This window comes from Trachemys scripta, chromosome 7, assembly GCF_013100865.1.
Source record: "Trachemys scripta elegans isolate TJP31775 chromosome 7, CAS_Tse_1.0, whole genome shotgun sequence".
Classification (NCBI taxonomy): Eukaryota; Metazoa; Chordata; order Testudines; family Emydidae; genus Trachemys; species Trachemys scripta.
This window is the reverse complement of record NC_048304.1, coordinates 22,535,892-22,557,648: the sequence shown is the minus strand read 5'-3', so window position 1 is coordinate 22,557,648 and position 21,757 is coordinate 22,535,892. Positions and strand designations below refer to the sequence as shown.

At 43.0% G+C, this 21,757-nt stretch overlaps 1 protein-coding gene across 4 annotated transcripts in view; it reads right to left on the bottom strand.

The window, feature by feature from the left end:
• Positions 1-2,718: 2,718 nt before the first annotated feature.
• ABTB1 (ankyrin repeat and BTB domain containing 1) overlaps positions 2,719-21,757 on the bottom strand; it is a 38,703-nt gene continuing 19,664 nt past the window's right edge. For all 4 annotated transcript variants that reach the window (XM_034775446.1, XM_034775445.1, XM_034775447.1 and 1 more), the window contains 5 exons: positions 14,146-14,261; positions 9,111-9,209; positions 8,354-8,521; positions 4,702-4,902; positions 2,719-2,999 (listed from right to left, as the gene is read on the bottom strand). In XM_034775446.1, the coding sequence (XP_034631337.1) occupies positions 2,793-2,999; positions 4,702-4,902; positions 8,354-8,521; positions 9,111-9,209; positions 14,146-14,261 (791 nt within the window). In that variant the 3' untranslated portion in view covers positions 2,719-2,792. The remainder of the gene's footprint in view (positions 3,000-4,701; positions 4,903-8,353; positions 8,522-9,110; positions 9,210-14,145; positions 14,262-21,757) is intronic.

Below are 21,757 nucleotides of genomic sequence, written 5' to 3'. Positions count from 1 at the left end.
CAGAACATACAGTTCCTCTTTCCAAGTCACTATTCTGATACAGGACCAGGCATGCATGCACGCACGCACACTATGGAACCAAGATACTGGCACCTGCCTGCAAAAAGCAAGCCAGAAAACTCACCTGTTTCCCCAAAGGAATTTCTAACAGAAATAGAGGCAGATACTGCTCGAATAGCTCAACACCCTCCAGAGACACCCTCTTCCCCAAAGATGCCTGGTCTGCAGGAGACACCACATAAATATGGATAAGAAGAATCCGCTGGGGGTTGGGAGAGCCAGTACATAGCTGAAAACTCTCAGCTCTGACAACGCATCTTAGTCCTGACCGGCTACTCTATTCTTGGGCTTCACTCTGCCAATGCAGCTCAACCCACTACTCTACCGACACTGAGCCTTTTTGGAGCACAGTCTCAGCCAAACTATGTATCAACTTCACAGTCATAACTAAACCAAGACCATCAACTGTGATTTCAGTAGCTGTCCAAGCCACTTCAGAAGCCAGGCTAGCAGACGGGAAAGGACACAGCATAAAGCCCACATAAAAGTCCTTGCCATACAGGCGAACTTAAATCCGTTCCCTTATGATGGAAAAATGCTACCAGAAGCGTGGCCAGAGGAGCTGTTGGGGACCCAGATCACCTATCTGCATGAGCAATGCACAGGGCCAACACACGAAAGCACAGGTCACTGGGGTGTGGTTTTAAACCCCCTGTATCATGCAGTTACTGTAAACAGCAACATCCGCCAGTGACAGCAGCACCAACATTTTGATAGGATTCCCCATGCAATTAGTACAGCCCAATTTTCTCCCTCCCAGGCCCCAAGTACTGCAGAAAGAATCCACTTCCCTTCCCCTGACAAATCAAGACTCATGTAGTACATAATTCTGAGGAGACTTAGTAACACAGAGCACGCAAAGTCCTTGGCAGCATTAGATTTCCAACATTACGATACCTCCTCTGTCTCCCACCATTAAGCCACCTGCTTTCTATGACTCTCTAAAGGGTCAGAGCAGTTAAGTCTCCATGCTTTGCTCTCTGGGAAAACCTGACAGTGAATCCTTGGGACTCTGACGACAACTCTAGAAAGTCTGGCAACCATAGTGCATCCTTGTGACAAGAGGCAGGAGATTTAAGAAGAAAGAACAAAATCTGAGTGCAGGCAAGATTTTGTGACTGTAGATCCCCTTCCTTTCTTTGGCCAACACCAAGAAAATAGCCTGACCTCACTCACAAGTTAACAAAGAGAGGATGTAATTGTCCTGCACTCTGGCAATACTGTCTCTTTGGAGTATCACCCAGTATCAACACACAGAACCACTGAATCCAACTTGAAGTCATTTCATAATCCGAACATCCTGTAAAATTGCAACTTCCAGCCATGCTGTCACACAAAACAGAACGACAAGTAAAACTTTTGCTACACTTCCACCTCCGAGGGTGTCTAGAAACAAGGCAACACTAAAGAGGGATATCTAGTGAGACAGGATGGGTTTGTTTACAGGGCAGGGCTGTAACAGCATTGGAGCAGGGCGTGGAGAACTAGTCCATATGATTAGGTGTACTTAGTGCAAGAGTTGTAGCCCGCTGACTGATGTTGAGAAAAGAGGAAAAAACCAGCACCATCCCTCTCTAAAAGCCAAGGAACACCGGAGTTCTAAAGATAATGATATCTACTGCAGAGGAAGAATCCTCAAACACCTTTGCAAGGAAGAACAATTAGCTTCTTGAAGAACAAGGAACTCAAGGTTTTGAAGCCTGAGTAAAGCCAGAAGACGAAAGAGCAGGGCAGATGAACTGAGAAAAGCCTTGTAAAGCTCCCTTTTCCTTGTCACCCACCCTTAAACTTTGATAAGTCTTTCCTTCATCCTGACACAACAGGCCAAAAAAAGAATATGTGGCAACTCTGAGAGGAAAGGAGTTGCTCTCCTGTTAGAGTGAGACAAGGGCAGTACCTCTGCATCAGTGCCTTTGAAAAGTTACTGGCTCTTTAGGAGACTGGGTCTCTCTCCTGCTGCTCTCTAATGTATTCCTAAAGGTTTATATTTGGGACATGCATTAAACAAAGTATCCAGAAAAGAAATCATTCAATTTAGCCATGTCCCCCGATCAAGGATACACTGTCACAATCGGTCAGAATATGGACTTAAAATCTAAACTTTCATACTGCACTGAGGGTGTAAATCCAGGTGTCAACACTTGGAGGATCCCAGTAGTTTGTGACTGAGAAACAAGAAGAGCAGGTGAAGTCAGCTAGTGCCCCATAAGGCTACATTCCTGTGCCCCATTAAAATGCCATCCTCTCCGCTAACTCCCCATAATACTGACAGCGAAAGACCAGCCAGTTTAATTCTAATAGATTCCTTTACACTCAGTATAATCCATTTTTGTTCCCTTGATAACTATACAAGAACCCTGGCTTGAACCAGTTTCAGAAATGCATTGCTGGCTAAGAGAGTGGGGCAGCTCCTGGGGCCAGATGTCACTGAGTCCGTTAATACAGCTCCATTAGCCACATGGCTGGTAGTTCCCTCTCAGTGCTGTATCGTACAAGCAGTAACTATCAAACTGGGCTGCACTTTGGGATCCTATTAACAGAAGGAAAAAAGCAAACATGTGAATGTCCAGCCATGAATGAATTAAAAGGAAACCATGCCCAGGGGTGGGTGGGAAGGAGGAGAGAAAAAAGAAAAGTCATTTGACTAAGACTCATATGTTCTTGCACTCAGAGGCAACCCACTGGAGGTCACACAAGCTGCTCTCTGCATCCAACAGCAGGATTTACAGACTTCAGCACTCGAGTCCTATACTGGCCAGGAGGTTTTCAAGTGCCTCTAGTTTCTGGTTGGCCTCCTCGATGGCACTGTAAGTCTGCACATTGCTGGTGATGTGGAAGCGGATGTCATCCACCAGGGGGATGGAATCAGTCTCCTGCCGTTCCTCCACTGCCTCAGCATTCTCCTTCACAGCAGCCGCAAACTCCTCTAGCTCCACCAGCTGGAAGGATGAAGACAAGACATCAATTAGGGGAGCTGCAAGGCTGATGGGAAGTGGCAAAGTGATGTTCAGCCTTTTACCACTAAGTCGCCAGTTCAAATCTGGCTCAGGCCGGTAATGGGTGAAAGTCTGGAGAGTTCAGGAACCTGGGTTTGTGAAATGAATTCTCAGCTTAGTTACCACTGAGAAAATGACCAAAACAAGGTCATCCCCATAGTTGGCCTTTCTGATGAGACTTCCAATAAGGAGGATACAGAGTGCCAAGGGCTGTCAATCCTGCACCTTTAACCAACAGGAAAAAGACTCAAACGTTTAAAGAGCAGATAAAACCTGTCAGTAGGCTGCAGCCCTCCCGCCCCTCAGCGTATTATTATAAACGCACACTGACCAAATGTCTATCACTGAGTGTTTGGGCACCATTTACATGAACTCACAATATTTCCCCCAAAGCAGAGAGAGAGAGAGAGAGAGAGAGAAAAACCAGGAAACAAACCCCCACAGGGAAAGCCAACAGCTCCTGTCACGGCAGAGACAGACAAGAGATGGCCATTTTGCAATGGAACTTTAGGCCTGGTCTACACTACAGTGTTTTGCCAAGAACTTCCCATCATTGCCCATACCAATTCAGCTCTCCTAGAGAAAGCGCTACTGCAGACAAGGGATTGACATCTGCTGGCAATCTAACTACTGGGTCATCTCAACTTGCTCTGTGCACCACTAGATGACACAGTTTGCGGTCCCCTGGAGTCTTCCCTGTACCCGCACTTCCACCATTCTTAGCACTAGTAAAACAATGGGGGAATGCCCTAAAATTCTTATCTTACGCAAAGCCCCAGTGGCAAGAATTCAGTGTTCCCGATCACGGCTTGTACAGTTCATTCAGCCATTGGATAAAATCACCTTTCCAGAACCCAGTTCTGGCCATATGCTGATCGGTTGGTTCCTTAATTTATATTGATCAATGGCACTTTTGAATGAGAAGAACTGTTTGGAAATTATTTTCTTCACTGTTTTCACAGGCAGGAAAGAGTTTCACACCTTTCTCCGAGCCTCTCAGCTGCAGGTAAAGAATATTACAGCTCATGTGGGAGTGTTAATTAGAGCCATTTATATAAAACTACTGACCCCGCTAGGAACCAAAATACTTAGTAGAAGAACTGAACTGTCTGTGCCATATGATCACTGTTTCTCTGCAGACATCACTGGCTCCTGGATCGCCAAGCAGCCGTCAGAGAGAACAGAGAAAATAGCAGTGGGAAGGAATGTTCAAATTGATCCTTGTAAATAGGATTCCAGTGTAATAAGATTTGGTATTTAGCTAATCATCGGTAATAAGTTTTCCCTATGGAAGCCCCTATAATCTGCTTTTGGGGGGTTGTAATGAATTTGAGGCTACAGTACAAGAGAACTAATTGCACCAGGAAGAGTCATGTATGGAGATGAATACTCCCACATACCCCCTTCACACAGCAACCCAATGCACAGCAGTCATGATCTGCTATTCCATACCCGCAGTCTTCTTCACCAGTCATGTCAAACTGCCAGGTGGGTCCTATTGAGGACCAAGGTGTGACTACAAAATTCATTTCACTTATGACCCAACATCTTCAGAAGTGAAAAGTGCATACATTAAACCATGTCAACACTTAGATTCACATTTAGTAGTCGCACCTGAAACATCTTAGGGAAGGGCTTTGCATACCTTCTCAATGATCTTCGCCATGTACTCCGTGCACTGGTCCTCCAGTCGGGTCAGCTGGAACAGCTTTGCAATCCTCCAGATGTTGACAACATTGTCCTCATCAAGTATCTGAGCCAAGGTTCTTCCGCACAAGCGTTTGAGGCCAGGCAACAGGTACATGTCTGCTACACACAGCACGTCATAAGCATTTTCAGGGGACAGCTGGTAATGCAAAGAAGAGAGTCACCATAAAGAAAGTCCTGCCTACACCACGTGCCTCTGGTGGTGACCCTTAGTGTGACCCTTTCTATACAGACCCTTCTAACTTGTCTATGTCCTAGCCCTCCCCCTTCACCATCTATCTGGCACAGATAGATTGCACTGAGATTTAATTTCAGACATAATTTCTTGCAGTTAAGGGAAAACCACCAGCGCAGAGTACTAACCCTGAGGAGAGTGCTCTATGCCACCATTCGAGAGACTGAGGCTATGTCGACACTACAGCGGCACAGCAGCGCTGCAGCGTAGACACTTGCTATTGCAACAGAAGGGGTTTTTCTGTCACTGTGGTTAATCCACCCCCACAAGAGACGGTAGCTAGGAAGAATTCTTCTGTTGACCTAGTAATATCTACACCAGGGCTTAGATTGGCTTACCTATTTATTTCTGCGGTGTGAATTTTTCACACCCCTAAGCGACATACTAGGTTGACATAAATTTTGTTGTTTGTTTTTTTTATAATTTATTTAGGAAGTTTTAACAAGTTTACAAACCCTTGCCATGTAAATATGGGAAACAAAACAATAGTTACAACACTTGTCTTTTTAAACAAAAGCTATTATACACATATTTAACAGACTAGGCACGTCAGTCAAGATATTTGGTTACCTTTTGTTCAATACTCAGACAAAATACATTCACCTGCAAAAATAAACCCAGCATACTGGTCTAATTTTTTTTTTTTTTTTTTAATTTTAAACACTTGATCGTCATGCCCGGGCTGTGTTAAATATGTGTACATAGAGTTTTCACTCAGTTTAATGAAATCTCTAGAAATGAAGTGTTGTTATGATGCTTACTCTGTAATATGGCAACAGATGGTTAAATAGCAAGGTCTGAGGACTATATTCCTGTAGAAGGTCTTTTTAAACAAAAAAGTCACATTCTCTTTTTTCCCTGGCTGGTCAAATCCTTGACATTTATTTTAATCAATCATCTATGTCACTAATCTGGAACTAGGAGTTCTCTTCTGTGCAGTTTTGCTATTGCCAATATGAAAGGAATTGTGAAGAGCACTATTACCCATCTAGATTTGTGGGACATGGCAGGCACATGCTTTAGAAGAGACCAGGTCACGTCGGATTCTGAGGAGAATGAAATCTTGTGTGTTTATGCTAAAAATCTTCACAGTTGCAAGTTGCACAGGTGCAAGCTGCAGTGCCTCCACACGAGCCATTCTGGGCCAGGTGCAGTGCTGCCCACATCCACACACAGATACAGATGATTATTTCAAAGTGGGGTTGCACTAGAAGGATTAATTGCACCATTGCCGCTGCAGTGCTTGCATGGCTATCCACACTGGTACTAGAGTAAACAAGATCACTCAGCGCGAGTGTGAATTGGAATGGGATTGGAAAGTTTGCCACAGTGCACAACTGTACATAAGAATGCAAGGTGCATTAGGAGGCACGTCAGAGGCTTGCAACTGTTGTTAAAGTGCTGTAACAAAGCTATGCTGCAGCAGCAAGGTTGTCAGGGTTATTCATCAAGTGCTGTTACAGACGCAGGTCTCCCAGATCTGTGCTCCCTCTCACTTTACTTACAGTCCAAAGCCATGTTTATACCTTTCTCAAGTTCATGACTTTTGCACATGAGGCTTGCACATCACCTACCCCCTTCCTTAGGAGAATTTGACCACACACTGCTTGAGTTTCACCCCCACAGTAACTGCAAGTCTCTCTACTGTAGCATCTAATACGATGCTTTGGGAACCTATAAGGTCACGAGCATTTGAATTGGACTGAATTGAAAACACCAATGCTCGATTGATCACTGTCCAATAAGAAAACAGAATCAGTTTGATGTTCCTTTTCAAACTTACCATATATACACAAACACACACACACACACAAGTTCCACTCAGCTGCTTATTTTTTCCACTCAGAAACCACACGAACATGGATAACACGGGCTGCTGTGACAGACACAACAGTGACAGAAATGACAATCCTTTGAAAAAGGTGAGGTCAAGCAGCATGGGGACACTGGTTATGTCGGCACTAGACTGGACTTAAGCTTGGGAAGAAAAAACACTGTACGAAGTACTGAACTTTGAAAATCTGCCAGGAAAAATAATGAAGACAACGTTAATATAATTTTTCAAACAGATGGCCTCTTTCCACAAAAGCTCATTTGGCTTGAGACTCAAATAGCCACTGGAAAATATGAGTAACGATTTTTTAATGACAGTAAATTGTTTTTACTGAGGTGGGCCATCAGGCATGTGCACTGCACAAACAGGTAGCATCCAAAGAGCCATCTGAAAGGGAAGGCTGCAGCTACAGCTCTGGTTTGGAAACACTTCTACTTAGCAACAATAGAGAGTTAGCCAGATTCTGGAGCGTCAAAGAGGTGCAGCGGAACTGGATCAGGCTGCAGGGCTGTGACAAGATTCTGATGTGCCTTAGGGCTCCTCACCTCCCACTCCACCTGTCCTCCAGAGCGCAGACAACAGGAGGCTGTGAGCAGAATGAGTTAATGTGAGGAAGTTCTACAGGGTATTAATGACAGCCTCAGCAGGATAGCCAGTGACTTCCTGTCTGATAAATCATCTCCCTGCCTACCACAGATTCTATATTGCTGCCTGTAGCCAAGCTGGTCAGCATGAATAAGGTCACAGCTGTGCAGGTGGTCACAGCAAACCAAAACCAAAGGGTAACCCAGAGTAGGAATGGTACAGTCTCACTCATACAGGAAAGCCTTAAGCTTTGGAGAGGACACAAGCCAGCTCATCAGCATCATTAATCCCTTCAGTGCTGCCAAAAGATGTATAGTGCTGGCTGCACTTTTAATTAGATCGTTAGTTCTTTGAGGCAGGGGATGTCTTTTTGTTATGTGCTTAGCACAACGGGTCCCTAATCTCCGAGTGGAACATCTAGGCATTCCAGCGATGCAAATAATTTTTGTTTTAAATGCAAAGATAGGCTGTAATGCCAATAGTAAATGAACAAGCCTCCTAACCTTAGCACACGGGCAAATCTGTTTTCAGCCGCCATCTAGTGGCAGAATTCTGACTGTGTGCCATTGAGAGCAGTCAGTGCTGCACAATAGCATTCAATGGGGAAGAATACACAGCCACACAAATCATGCATTATGTATCTGGCCTAAGTAACATGTATCCTAATTTACAGGATATGAATTTAGGATGAAAGATACACAAATGGCATATAGGAGCAGTTGCATTGATATATTCAGGAAACAAAGTCCCAGCCTAGCCTACAACATGGATAAAATGGAGATACCAGTATTTGGGTTACTGAGGTTCTTCAAGCCAGGTGGGAGAATGGGGGAGTGATATTTAACAAACCAGCAGTAGAATGCTATAGGATGACACTTCTGCAAAGACATTTGGGCATAACGAAGGCAATGAAAGGAGAGAGTAGGCTGGTCTCACCTCAGTGTCATCGCTGTAGATGTAGTAGAGGACCCTGATGAAGATGTCTTCTGAGATGTTATGAAGGGTCACCACAGGGATGGTGGGCTGAGTCTGCAGCTCCTCGCTCTCACTGAAATGATCCTCAAGGAGGGCTTTGAAGTAATCACTGCGGCCACAGAAAAATGCCTGCATGGGAAAGGAAAAATCCAACACTAGCATCTCCCTTTTCTGCTGCACTGAGCCAAACAGCACTAGGCAAGGGATCAACTTTCAGGAATTCATTAAGCAAGTTCCAAAGCACCGAGTCAGTAGCATATCCTCTGCCGATGCTCTGTGTTTTTATCCCTAAACTCTGATAAACTTGTTTTTTTTCTTATTTCTTTCATGTCTTATTTTTACACATTGCTGCCCTCAAAGCAAAAAAGAGATATTAACTAGAGTGACAGTTAATCTAGAGTAGCAATATAGTTCTAGTCAGGATTCCTGAGTTCTGTTTCCAGTTCCACCCTTACACTGAGTCATCCTGAACTATTAAGGATCCAACACTTCCAATGACAGGCTCAGATTTGTTGCTGACAGCATGAGACACAATGTAGATGCCTCTTACGGCAATTCACGAATCTCCTTACCCTGTAAGGGAGTCAGGCTGGGTTGTTTCATTAAGAAGAGTGCTTTAAGTTTAAGCTTACCCCTGCAGTATATCTAATTATCTCGTACTAAGAGCGTGGGAAGGACATGTACATGGACCTTGATGTCTCTAAATGTATGCGCATACCTTATGGCATAAAAAGTTGTAATCCGTCACTCGAAAACACACATCAGGACAGCTGCTAAAGTTGTCAGTGCTATCAAACGGCAACTCCCCAAAACCCACCTAGAAAGACAAGTTAAAAGATAAGAAATGTCTGCAGTTAGCATCCATGGTATAAACATTAGAGGTGTTGACATTGATCTATAAAGTCCTGTGTGTCTTGTCTATCTGAGACACCCACTTTACCCATTTACGCCTCAGCAGCAATGGAGATCACCAGAGATGCCCTTCCTGACTGATCCTAGATTTGAACATCTGGGAGCTCAATGCCTGGTATTCTCAGTGGAGAGGCTTCTGAACTGAAATTTCTCTTCCCAGTTTGTCCAGCAGAGCCAAATGACCTTCAAGCCAACATTGGCAGGCTCATAACTCCGCTCGGACTTCTAAATGAGGAGGTGGATTGCTGGGTGGGTATTTAGTTTACATCATGGGATGGGCATCTTCATATTGACACCAGTCAAGGAAAGGCATGTTATTTTAACCAGAGTATATGTTAAAAGTCATTTTATAGCTTAAATAAAGGAATGCACAGATCTGAAACAATCTAATTGAAACTACAATCTCATTCAACACAATACAAAGCTTCCCATGCACAGTTCAATTTCTTGTCACTTTGCCGTCTAAAGAAATTAAAGTTAAACTAATTCACTAGACTATTAACACAACTCCCTCCAATCCAATGTGCCAAACAAACCAGCATAAAAGTTTGTGGGCTTGTTTTTTTTTTTTTTTTTTAAAGATAGCATTATGGACACAAGGGAATCAATTGTGTGAATCTATATTCACAGCCATGTAACCAGAGCAATTATCCCCTGAAAACAAGAGTTTCCTCTGGTTTCTCCTATCTAGGTATATACCCTGAGCAGCCTGGGATGAAAAGTTTGATCCCTACCATAAGTCTTTCCTCCGAGCAAGTCACATCAAAAACTGGCTCTAGGTTTCCCCAGGTGCAAGGGCTGGAAGCCAGGATGTTCAACATCCAGTGGAAGAATGGCAAATATTATCTCCTACCGAACCGCACTAGCAGAGAGCATTGGGTATAGTGGGGAATTAGTGAGATGTATCAGGCTCCCCCGCCCTGCAATCTGACTCAGCAGGAAACAAACAGAGCTACATGCTGCTTTCAGTACCATCAGGCAAGCTCAATTCATACACAGTGGGGATTCTCTGGCACTCCTGGTCCCAGGCTGTGGTGAGCCACTGAGCTAGCAAAGGCTCTGAATTTCACAGTACTTCGGAGCATGGCAACCAGGCCCTACTCTCTGGGCTCTCTGTCAGTACTCATCACGATTTGGCAGAGTGGTTTCTAATTATAGTACAACTAAGCCTAATGATAGTCACAATTTCTGGGTGATTAAACAGCAAAGCCACCTTCCCAAACTCTGCAGCAACCCTGCTTGGTCTCTCTCGTCTATGACTTTAGTTACAACCTATTTACTCTTTCTTTTTGTGGGGAGCAGGACAAAGGGAATTTTTACAGCTCCTGAAAGTAAAAGATCTGTAGCACTTCAGAGTTTCTGTCTCACCCCATCTTATCCCCACGGCTTTTCACTTGCTCTGTTACCTGCTCTGTATCTTATACAGCACCAGAGGAGACATGCGTGGCACTTCAAGAAAAATCGGAAACCTAAGTTCCTGCCCCAAAGAGAGTGCTTCTAAATTCAGACAAGAACAACTGGCGGGGACAATAACGTGCACAACCAACAGGGAGAAGCAATTTGCTCCTAGATAGGAATAAGCAGAGTAGAAAAATTCAGCTGTAAATAATTTATGACAACCTACAGAGGTCCATTATACCCTAACAATCCATAATGGGATTACCAGCGGAGAATCAGACTCAAGATTTTATATCCAGCTGCATGTTGAGTCATCAGGGTTCTATGACACAAGGAACAAATTAGAGCATCTACAAAAGCACAAAGCAAAGCACCAGAAAATGTACTGTAGCAACAAGCCTACACTGGTCAAGGGAAAGACTAGGTCTTTTGCATCTCTAATTTCTAGGAATTAAAAAGAAAAGAAAAGAAAAGAAAAGAAAAGAAAAAACTAGCACAGTGGCCAAAGGTGTAACAGATGTTCACAGCTCACCTGCAGCACCAAGCTGGGTGGAGAAAAGTGATTTAGTTTCATGGAAGATTTCAATATTTTGAAACTTGGCTTTGTTCCAATCTGGAATGAAAACCAAAAATTTCTAAATCTTCCAAGAAATGGAATGGAGCCCCACTTCGAGACAGTCTATCTGGCAGGCTGACCCAAAGCAGCAGCCCCTGAAAGCGCGGGCATTCCCGACTCTGATCGGCTACCCTGGAGCTGGGCATGTGAGCTGGCAGCAAGCTAGGCAGGGTTCCATCAGAGTCTTGCCTGGGTACTGCTGGAACTTGATCAAAATTCAACTACTTCCGTAAAACGTTTAGATTTAGATAAGTCAGCAAATTTGAGTGACAAAATGTTTCCTCTGAATTTTTCCGATCATAATCATCGCTAATCACTACTGAAAACATCATGTTTCCATACACAAAAAGCAATGGAGAAAAGGCAAATTTCAAGTATAAGCAGAAATGACAATTTAAGACATCAAGATTTTAACTGCATTTAACTTGTAGTGACTTTGTTTAAAGAAATTGCTTTTATGGTTTACCAAACTATAAATATATGGGTGTCTGAAACAGCCTTCCAAAAACTAATACACCCCACGAACAGCTTCCATATATTTGTATTGTGCAGTGCCATGAACTGTACTAACAATACACAGCACTAGAGCAGATGTCTCAAGTATTGCGGCAGAATTTCCAGGTATTACTGTTTTATATAGAGAGAAAATTGTGAAAGCTCAAAGAATAGACAGTTTTCACTTGAAAGGCAGAAAAAACATATGTGGGATTATAAAATTCTACATTTAAATGTCCAATATCAGAGTATTATTAAAACATTATCTGGATCAAAAGTTCATATAACACAAAGCTGCATGCTGTCTAGTGACTCGGAACTTTGCTTTAGTGATCAATCCTGTTTGTTGCTTAAAACAAATTTGGTTTGTATCTTATAATCATGTATTGTTTGTTGTTTCACATATTCCAGGAAGTGTTTGGTAACTTATTACAAGAAACGTCATGTTTGTGACTGACTGGTAAGTGTTCTTTGGCCTCGTAGAGTAAGTTTTTTGTATTGTATCAGAATCTACTAGTGAGGTTGCAGAATCGCTGCTCCTGGGACTCAAATGCCTATTTCATGGGATGATCCCAGTAAACAAAGATTTAGAAAAGATGTAAATGATAATTAAGCAGTAGAAGGCAGATTAAAAGGCTACAATCCTGTCTTTAGGATCTTTATAAATGGCCAGGAAAAACAGCTTTTAAAATTATCATGTTAAAACAAGGCAATTAGGGGTAATATGAACCCTGATTCCATGGTTATGGGTGCCATGCAGATGCTCTAATAATTTTTTTCCCATTCCTTCCTAGCATTCATGAAAACACACACAAAGTAGGACAGTAATATCAGTGCAACATGTTTAGATTGGATTATAGTGTACTTTTTTCTAAGATACATAAAACAGCTGGGGAAAAAAAAAATCAGGAAATTTCAGCAATGCTAACTCATTATTTTATGCAGATTCTCATGATATTTGGGGTTTTTCTTCCTTAAAGAACCAGTTCCCATACAACTATGGAGGAATCTCTGTTTTCATTTTTAAATAAGTGTGTTTCTAGCCCTTACGATTTTGGAAAAAAGCTTGAAAATGTGACCCAAGTGCACACTAAAGGCTCAGAAACCAGAAAATAAAAACAAAGAACCTGATTTTTTTTTTAATTGCATGATTTTTAAGTCAATCTCATTGTATTTGGGCACCCCACTCATGATTTTTAAGCGCTTGGGGTTGACACTACTGGAATTCATTCTACACTACTCTCCAGTTTTTGATTTTTCCAAGTACCTAATGATAAACAAAGAAAACCACAACAAAGGTATACAAAAAAAGCAGCTTTCTGCCTTGACAGAGGGAACATCAATGGGCAGAATTCCCCCTTTAAATCCCTCAGTACTTAGAATAACTGGATCACTAAGAGCCAGCACAAAATACCTTGGCACATCTTGCTTAAGAAACCTAAGCCACCAGCACATAAAAAGACACATGACAGAGTTTCTACCTTGCTTCAGACATTTCCTTGAGCTCTGCATCAGGCAGTTCTATTTCGTGCAAGAAAGCAATAAGCTTTGTTACACTGTTCAGTTACACAGCCCACAGGCACAGAGCTGCTTAAAATAAGTCTGTTATTAGTTTTACTACTCAATGTGAAGAAACTGGGACAAACATATTAAAGGAAGGAAAATATAAGATGCAACTATCGGTATTACAGAGATGAACAAAGGCAGGAAGAACTGGGATCCACCAATATCTGCCCTGTTCACTTGCATCGCTGGGAATCGATTGTGTGGAATACACATAGCCGAGTCTAATGGGTAATCCTGACTCAATGCTTCTGAGAAAAGTAACAAACCAACTCCCTGCACTACCACGGGGGTCTATTCTTAACCAGGGATCAGTTAAGCTCCGTGGACCGATAACCCCCATTAGGCATCCCATTCCATCTATACATATCCGAAGGTACTGCTGTCATCCAAGGAATTTTCCCCCCTTTCTTGCATTCCAGTAATATATTCAACTAGGGGCTAAATCTTGTCCCCATTGAAATCAATGGGGAAACTTTCATTGACTTGGATGAGACCAGGGATCTGACCTCTACAAATCTCTGAGGGAGGAATAATCTCGCTGCAAGAATGAAAACCGGCAGCCTGGTTATGAGATTTACAGCATTTCCCTGTGCTATACATGGCTTCAGTGTTTGGAAAGTCAGTTTGTGCCATTACTACCAGCAAACAAGTGACCACAGAACCCAACAGAGAAATTGAGCCTAAATGTGTTTGAACATACAGCTCTCCCTGTGACTCAGTCCGAAGGTCCCAGTGGAGTGTGGGAAGAAATAGAAACACTCCCTACCCGCAGTTCAGCCGGCAGGGCGCAGTCTGCTAGTAGAGCCAGATCCTCCTGCAGCCGGCAGTTACCTGGAGGCTCAATCGTCAGCACTTTCACACAGGTCCCTGGCTTGGAAGAGACTGGAAAAGGCAAAACAAAAACAACAAAACAAAAAGTATAGATGCCTAGAAAAAACTAAATCTAAAAACTTTCCCTCCTGTTAAAAAAAAATCTCTCTGAGGAATGTTTGTTTGTTTTGTCTGGCTCTTAGTTTCCACTGAAATATAAAAACATGTCCTTCAGAGAGACATACACACGCATGCACCTGCTAGCAGTGATCAGGGCTGTAACTACCACTGGGGAGGAAGAAAGAGGACACAGATTCCACTGTTTCCCCTCTTACGGCTCCACTCATCCCTCGCCTCCAGAACATCAGTTACAGAGACCATGGTGAGGAAAAGGACCAGCTATGTGCCTGTTCTGTCCTCCCCTCTGCTTCCCCTCCCTACAGACATGATTGAGAACTGCCTTATGGAGGCTGCTTCCCAGCCGCTGGAGTCGGCCCTAGGTGACACAGTAATAACAGAAGATACATCCCTGCTAGGCAAGGGGGCGAAGCGTATTTAACTACAGACACGCTTCCACGCCACTGGTGCCCCCATTGGTTATTTATTTAGAGTGAAGTCTGGCTTATGCTTTCCCTCTGCTGCACCTCAACTCTCCTGGATCAGGTGCTAGTAGTGCTGCTGTGATTTAATCCCATGGAGAAGAGGATTTATAACCTTTAAGACCAAGTTCTTTGGGGCAGAGACTGTCATTTTCTATATATTTATAGGTTTCAGAGTAGCAGCCGTGTTAGTCTGTATCCGCAAAAAGAACAGGAGTACTTGTGGCACCTTAGAGACTAACAAATTTATTAGAGCATAAGCTTTCGTGGACTACAGCATCCAAAGAAGTGGGCTGTAGTCCACGAAAGCTTATGCTCTAATAAATTTGTTAGTCTCTAAGGTGCCACAAGTACTCCTGTTCTTTTTATATATTTATATAGAGCCTAGCACAATGGGGACCCTATATCGATTGGGGCCTCTAGGTGCTACTGCAATGTAAGTCTTAAATGCTAATAATAGCCACCAGCAGCAAATAAAGAAAAGACTAATGAAGAGTAGGTCTGGGACGCTCCTTCTCAGTTATCCTCCTGGCTAGAAACCTCAGTTTCTGGTCCTGTCAGGGTAGCTAGTTAGTCTACCACAAGGGAACACAGTAAGTGCTCCCCATTTTGGGAAACTATGGGATTCCCTTGATCCAAATCATACAAAGGGCTCCCAGACAACACTGCGATGGGCACCTTATAGGCAAAGGCCACAACAGGAGACTCAGTTGAAGCTGGTCTGGATTCCCTGTAGGGGTTTAATTTAAAATCTCTCCTCTGGCCCTTCTTCTCCAACAGCTTTGTCTCTTTAGAAAGAGCTGCCTGCCGTATCTTTAAACTTTTTGTTCCACTGGCAGGAACAATGAATGCAAGTAGTATGGCAGGTCCCTAGCAGAACAGGTAAAATTAAAGGTCTCAGAGGTCTTCACAACCTCTTTCAGGTACAGCTGCATGAACACAGATGGAAAGGAAAGGCTTTTAAAAAGTTAGAAGCACTATCAAAGTGTGTACATGCATTACTGTGTGAGCTTATTATTATTTTTCCTCTCCATGATCATTTATGAACCTCGTTTGCTGTCTCAAGTCCAATTTAGATTGGACTTTGCCAGATTTTGAGAGTTTCTTAGCAGGGAATGCTTGTAAAACACAAAGTGCAGTTGAAACTATGAACGTTGCTGCAATGAAATCTTATGGATTCCATTGGAAGCATAATGAAAGACGTTAACAATCGGTGATTAGAGAGTTAAACTGCACTGTACTGGGTGTTACAAAGGCTTTTTGACAGGCGTGATTCACTGTATTAAAACCCCTCTCTTCTCAGGTGAATCACATCACCATGAGACCTCATTTTTCCTGACATTTTGCTCATCATTATATGGGCTTCATCAGATGACTCCATCAGATGGTGGGCGAAATGAGACCGAGATGTGCCACAATATGAATCCTCCGCCCCCACCACCAAGAAAGCATTGCACCCATCAAGACGGGCCACCATGACACCTGAACTGGCTGAATATCCCAAATGGTACTGGAAACAGTAGGGTGCATAAAAACCCAATCCACCAATTAAAGAGACTATTGATTCTATGGGTACATCTACACTACAGCGGGGAGTCGATTTAAGATACGTAAATTCAGCTACATGAATAGCGTAGCTGAATTCGACGTATTGCAGCCAACTTACCCCGTTGTGAGGACGGCGGCAAAATCGACTTCTGCGGCTTTTTGTCGGCGGCGCTTACTACCACCTCCGCTGGTGGAGTTAGAGCGCCGATTCGGGGATCGATTGTCACGTCCCAACGGGACGCGATAAATCGATCCCCGAGAGGTCGATTTCTACCCGCCGATTCAGGCGGGTAGTATAGACCAGACCTATGATTCTGACCAAGAGGCAACCACTATTTGGAGTGACCATGCATATTAGTACCCAAATGGGAGAAGAATCCTTTGCAAAATGTGGCCCGATTGGGGCTGGAAGGGAAAGGATTGTCTTGTGATTAAGGATCTGGATGGGGGATTCAGCAGACTTGAATGCAATTCCCAGCTCTGCCACATACCACTTGGACAAATCTCTTATCTCTCTGTGTGAAAGTTCTACTCTTGAAGAACTGGAATATGTTGGTGTACGTGGAACTTCGGCACTTCTGATAACCCACCCCCAATGATCTCACACTATCTACTTCATAAACTGGAATCTTTCTCTTGGGATTTCCTCACATGCATACCAAAATGGATGTTGCTTTTGTGAGAGGTGCATCCCTTTCCAACTAGAAGCTGGGCAGAGACAAGTGATTCATATGATGTTGAACTCCTAACATTTTAGATTATATCTCTTACAATAGATATAATATATTATAGTTTACGGGGGTTAAACTTGATATGAGTCAGCAGTGTGCCCTTGTTGCCAAGGAGGCCTATGGCATATTGGGCTGTATTAGTAGGAGCATTGCCAGCAGANGCTGGTGGAGTTAGAGCGCCGATTCGGGGATCGATTGTCACGTCCCAACGGGACGCGATAAATCGATCCCCGAGAGGTCGATTTCTACCCGCCGATTCAGGCGGGTAGTATAGACCAGACCTATGATCTATATCCAGAGAGGTGCTCTGGAGAACAAGCTATGCAGTTTCTATTTATAGGACTGAATGCAGATGCCCTTGTCTTCAGCAAACAACCATACTTACTAGAGGGGCAGGACAGGTTTGGCATAGACCTAAGCCGAACTGACAAAGCTGTCAGAACAGAGTCCCACAGAATTACAGATCCGCATAAGCAACTGAGAACACTTTGTCCCTTTAAGGTAGGTCTTCACTGCAGAATTAACACAGGCTCTTAATCAGGTGTTTCCCCTAATCCCCTTGCTGTCCACACACAAAATCTTCTCACCCAAGTTCAGTGATGCTTACAGACTGGGCTTGCTGGCTTGTCTGGGGCTTGCTGGCTAAAATCCAAGAGGCACTTTCACTCAGACTGATAACCCACCCACTTTGCAGTGACAATGCAGGCTAAAATCATTAGAGTGCCAACACTCCTCCAATGCCTTCCCACAATTTACCTGCCAAGTGTGCCTAGAAGGACAGACAAGATCTTCCAAAATTCACTGGTAGAGAATCAGAGTGGCTCATCTTATTGCAGCACAAAGAACCACGGGATAGGCCCCCAGAAGTCCTAATACCACACATGGGTAAGTGTAGCACCAGTGAGGACACTGTAATTCTGGAACGGCTTCACAGCGTGGCTGCTTACGCCCAGCCCAGGCTAACTCAGGTGCTCAGACCTGGCCACCGATCACCCACGTTAACTCTGCAACTGAAGACATACACTTAGACTAGATTTCTACTCTTCTGTGAAGACAGGTTACGGGGACTGTGTGATAATAACGATCTCTTCTATGGGTGCCTTTCATCAGAGGCTCTCAAAGCACTTTCCACCCATCAACCTTTGATGGACACAGAGGTCTTGTCTAGACTAGAATAAAAAAGTTTGTTAGAGCACATTCACTCTTTTTACCCTACTATAGATAAGGCTGGCAAGAGCTTTGTGCTAGTTTAAAGCAGAGGTTGTGTATGTAATTGCTCTAAAAACATATTTTGTGGGCGTCAACCTACCAATCCCACCCAAGAGACATCTGGAAACAGCAAGTGAGATTAAAAGGGTCAAACAGAGAAACTATCTGAAGCTCCCTTGTAACTGAAGAACTCAGACACCATGGTGAAGGGCACACTATAAATACTTGAGAGGAAGACAGAATTGACCAAGAAATCCTTCCCTCACACACACAAGGCTCATACCACATCAGATGTGCCTACTCAGGGTTATCACCAAGAAATATGGCAGACACAATGGTAAGTATCCACACCCTAGGTTCTCCAACATAACTAGGCACTTCCATAGTAACTTGAAAGAATCTCTGATGAGGCTCACACCAGAAACAGTGGGTTTTGGATGATAGTGTTGTCCGTATAAACCAATTCAGACACTGCATATTTCAAATGCACGGGCGCAACATTCCACTGCTACAATTTTTTTTGCTTCTAAAAGGATGAAAGAGACAAGATGAAAGAGACAAAAAATAGATTGTTGGCAGCCGCAGGCAGGAGGGGCCATCATCTGATGTTTGTGAAATGCAAGAAATGCAGGGAATACAGAACACAGCAAGACAAATAATAAAAGGAGCTGGAGCGACTTATCTAGCTAGGAAGGAAGATTAAATGAAGCAAATCCATGTGTAGCTCAGCTAAAGAAGAACAGGAAAGCCCGCTAACCTCCTGCAAACGTTTGCCAAGTATAAGCACCAAGGAGGGACAATAACCATTTAAGGCGAGCTAAGGAATTGTAATAGGTATGAAATGAAGCAAACAAATATAAATTGAGTATTTGGGAGGAGAGTTGTAGAATGGTCTCAAGAGAAGACACTCAAGTCTAACAAAAAGGTAGGCCAAAGCACTGGCAAGTACACTGTAGGGAACAGTCCTGCACTGCCTGGAGGGAATATACTGTTTAGTCATTAAACTCCCTTCTGGTACAGCTGCACAGTACATCACTGACTGCTTCATAATCTGTCTTTGTTCTCGACTAGCTTAATACTTCTTTGTAGTCTTTACTAATACACCACTGGTTTAGCTGGGTTAAAAGAAAACTTTCCAAGATCATACAATACATGGACATCTGCATTACACATGCACTTGTACAATGCTGTGCATAACCACCACCACTGGCCCTTTAGATCAGGGACCTGAGGTCTGAAAATAGGTGTTCACAAATCCTGACCTGAATTCTTATGCTTTGCAACATACAGAAAATGCTCCTGAACTTTTTTTTTTTTTTAAATGCCTCCAGTTCCATAGCAAGGATTATGACTTAATCTGGACAAATCCTGTCTGAATTCTTCCAAATAGTGTAACAGGTTTTTGTGGCGATATCCAGAGCATGCAGGAAGGGAAAATATGGAAGTAATTACACTCAGCATAGCAGATGCCTGTCTGCCGGCTGGCCTCAGATATAATGGAAGACATCAGACCAGTTCCTGCTGCTGTTGTTGTCTTTTTAATACTCCTCCACAGCATCAAGATACAAGGTGCTTTAGAAATATGGACTAGACTTAGATAATGAGACTAGAGAGAAGTGTCTGCCGTGCAATTATGCCCTGGAACTGCACTGGCTACAGTGTGCATTTTTGCTTACATTAAACATGTTGGATATATTTTTGTACCATGGATGGTGACACTGGACCCTGACCAGTGTAATTAGGCCAGACACCCAGATGGTGGGGTGGGGTGATAGCTCAGTGGTTTGAGCATTGGCCTGCTAAACCCAGGGTTGAGAGTTCAATTCTTGAGGGGGCCACTTAGGGATCTGGGGCAAAATCAGTACTTGGTCCTTCTAGTGAAGGCAGGGGGCTGGACTCGATGAGTCCCCCTTTCAGTTCTAGGAGATAGGATATCTCCATAAATTTATTATTTATTTGTTTTACCTGAACCAGATGCCTATTTTCTAGAAAATATTCTGAGCAGAAACTTCTAAATATACAATAGGGAACAATAATGTTTTGGCAAGTAAAGGACACCAGGTGACCCAACAGGGCTTTCCCATCCCTTAACTTCTATGATTCTTTCATATTAATTCTCTCCTGGGGATTCAACACTAGTTCCCCTGGTTCACCTAGAACATATCTGATTTGACAGGCACACATTTAATGTTACTAACTACAACGCTGCCAATTCACCAAAGTCCTGCTCTGCCACAAACACATAACCCCTATCACTTATATCAGTGCTTTGCAAACACTGATTAAGCCCCACAATACTCTTGTGAAATAAAATCATCATCCCCATTCTACAGAGGGGAACACAGAAGTTAAAGTGATTTGCCCAGTGCCATATAGGAAGCTTACACCAGGGTGGGATTAGAAACTATATCTGACTCCCACTCAAATTGCTGCTGCTATGAGGTAATGCTTCTCGTGTTCCTTTAATCCTGGGGCCCAATGCCTCAATGCTACTTGCAGTCTTTTTTATTTCTGTCCTGACCCTCATGAGTAGATGTTGCCAATCATGCCAAACAGCACAATGGTTTCAGAATATATACAAACCGTAACGCTAATAGACCACCTTAACCTTATTTAATTTGCCGCCTAATAAGGGATTGTATTATGGGCTTTTGGAGAAAATGGTCACCACACCAATCAACTGCAACACCATAAAGCTGCCATCTAGTGACCCATTGAAACATTTCGGTATTGCAAAATGCTGTAGACTGTAACATCATTTTTGTTATCTGACGGTCTGACTTAGTAACTTATTTTTTCTTAAGGGTGTTGACCACAGCCTTTTCTTTTCCAGCATACAGTTGGTACGTCAAGTGAAATCTTCTACCACTCATTACAAGCAGCAGAACAATTCTTTCTTCATGTGTTTAAATATTTTTGCATACACACATGAATATCACAACAGGAAAAGGAATGCAATATCTGTGATGTAGCTATAAAGCTAACTTTGCACTATGGGAGGACTGTCACTCCAGGCTACATATGTAATCATACAAATCTGGAAAATATGAATCGACAATTAATATTTAAAGTAAAAATCTGAGCAGCTACAACAACCTTACCTCTTAGATCAGAGAAAGGACACGATCAGATTAAAAACAATGAGCCAGATTCTGCTTTCACATCAGAAGTAACTCAACTAAGTCAGAGGAGTTATCTACACTCTAGGGGAGTTGCAGACCCTTTGTGATTTCAAACTACATGTTTCCTTACCAGTTAAGCCACTAAACTATTACATCTGAAAGCAGTTCATTTTCTAAATTTAATCTTACTTTGCTATATTTACACAGTTAGAAGACTAGTATTCCACCTGCTGGTTCTCATTCAATGGCTCAATGCTGTTGTGTTTGGATCACGAACACTCCAGAAGAATGTTTAAAACCCATACAACTGTTTGTATTTTTAAAAACACATATAAAGCATTTTTATATTAACTTTGTGT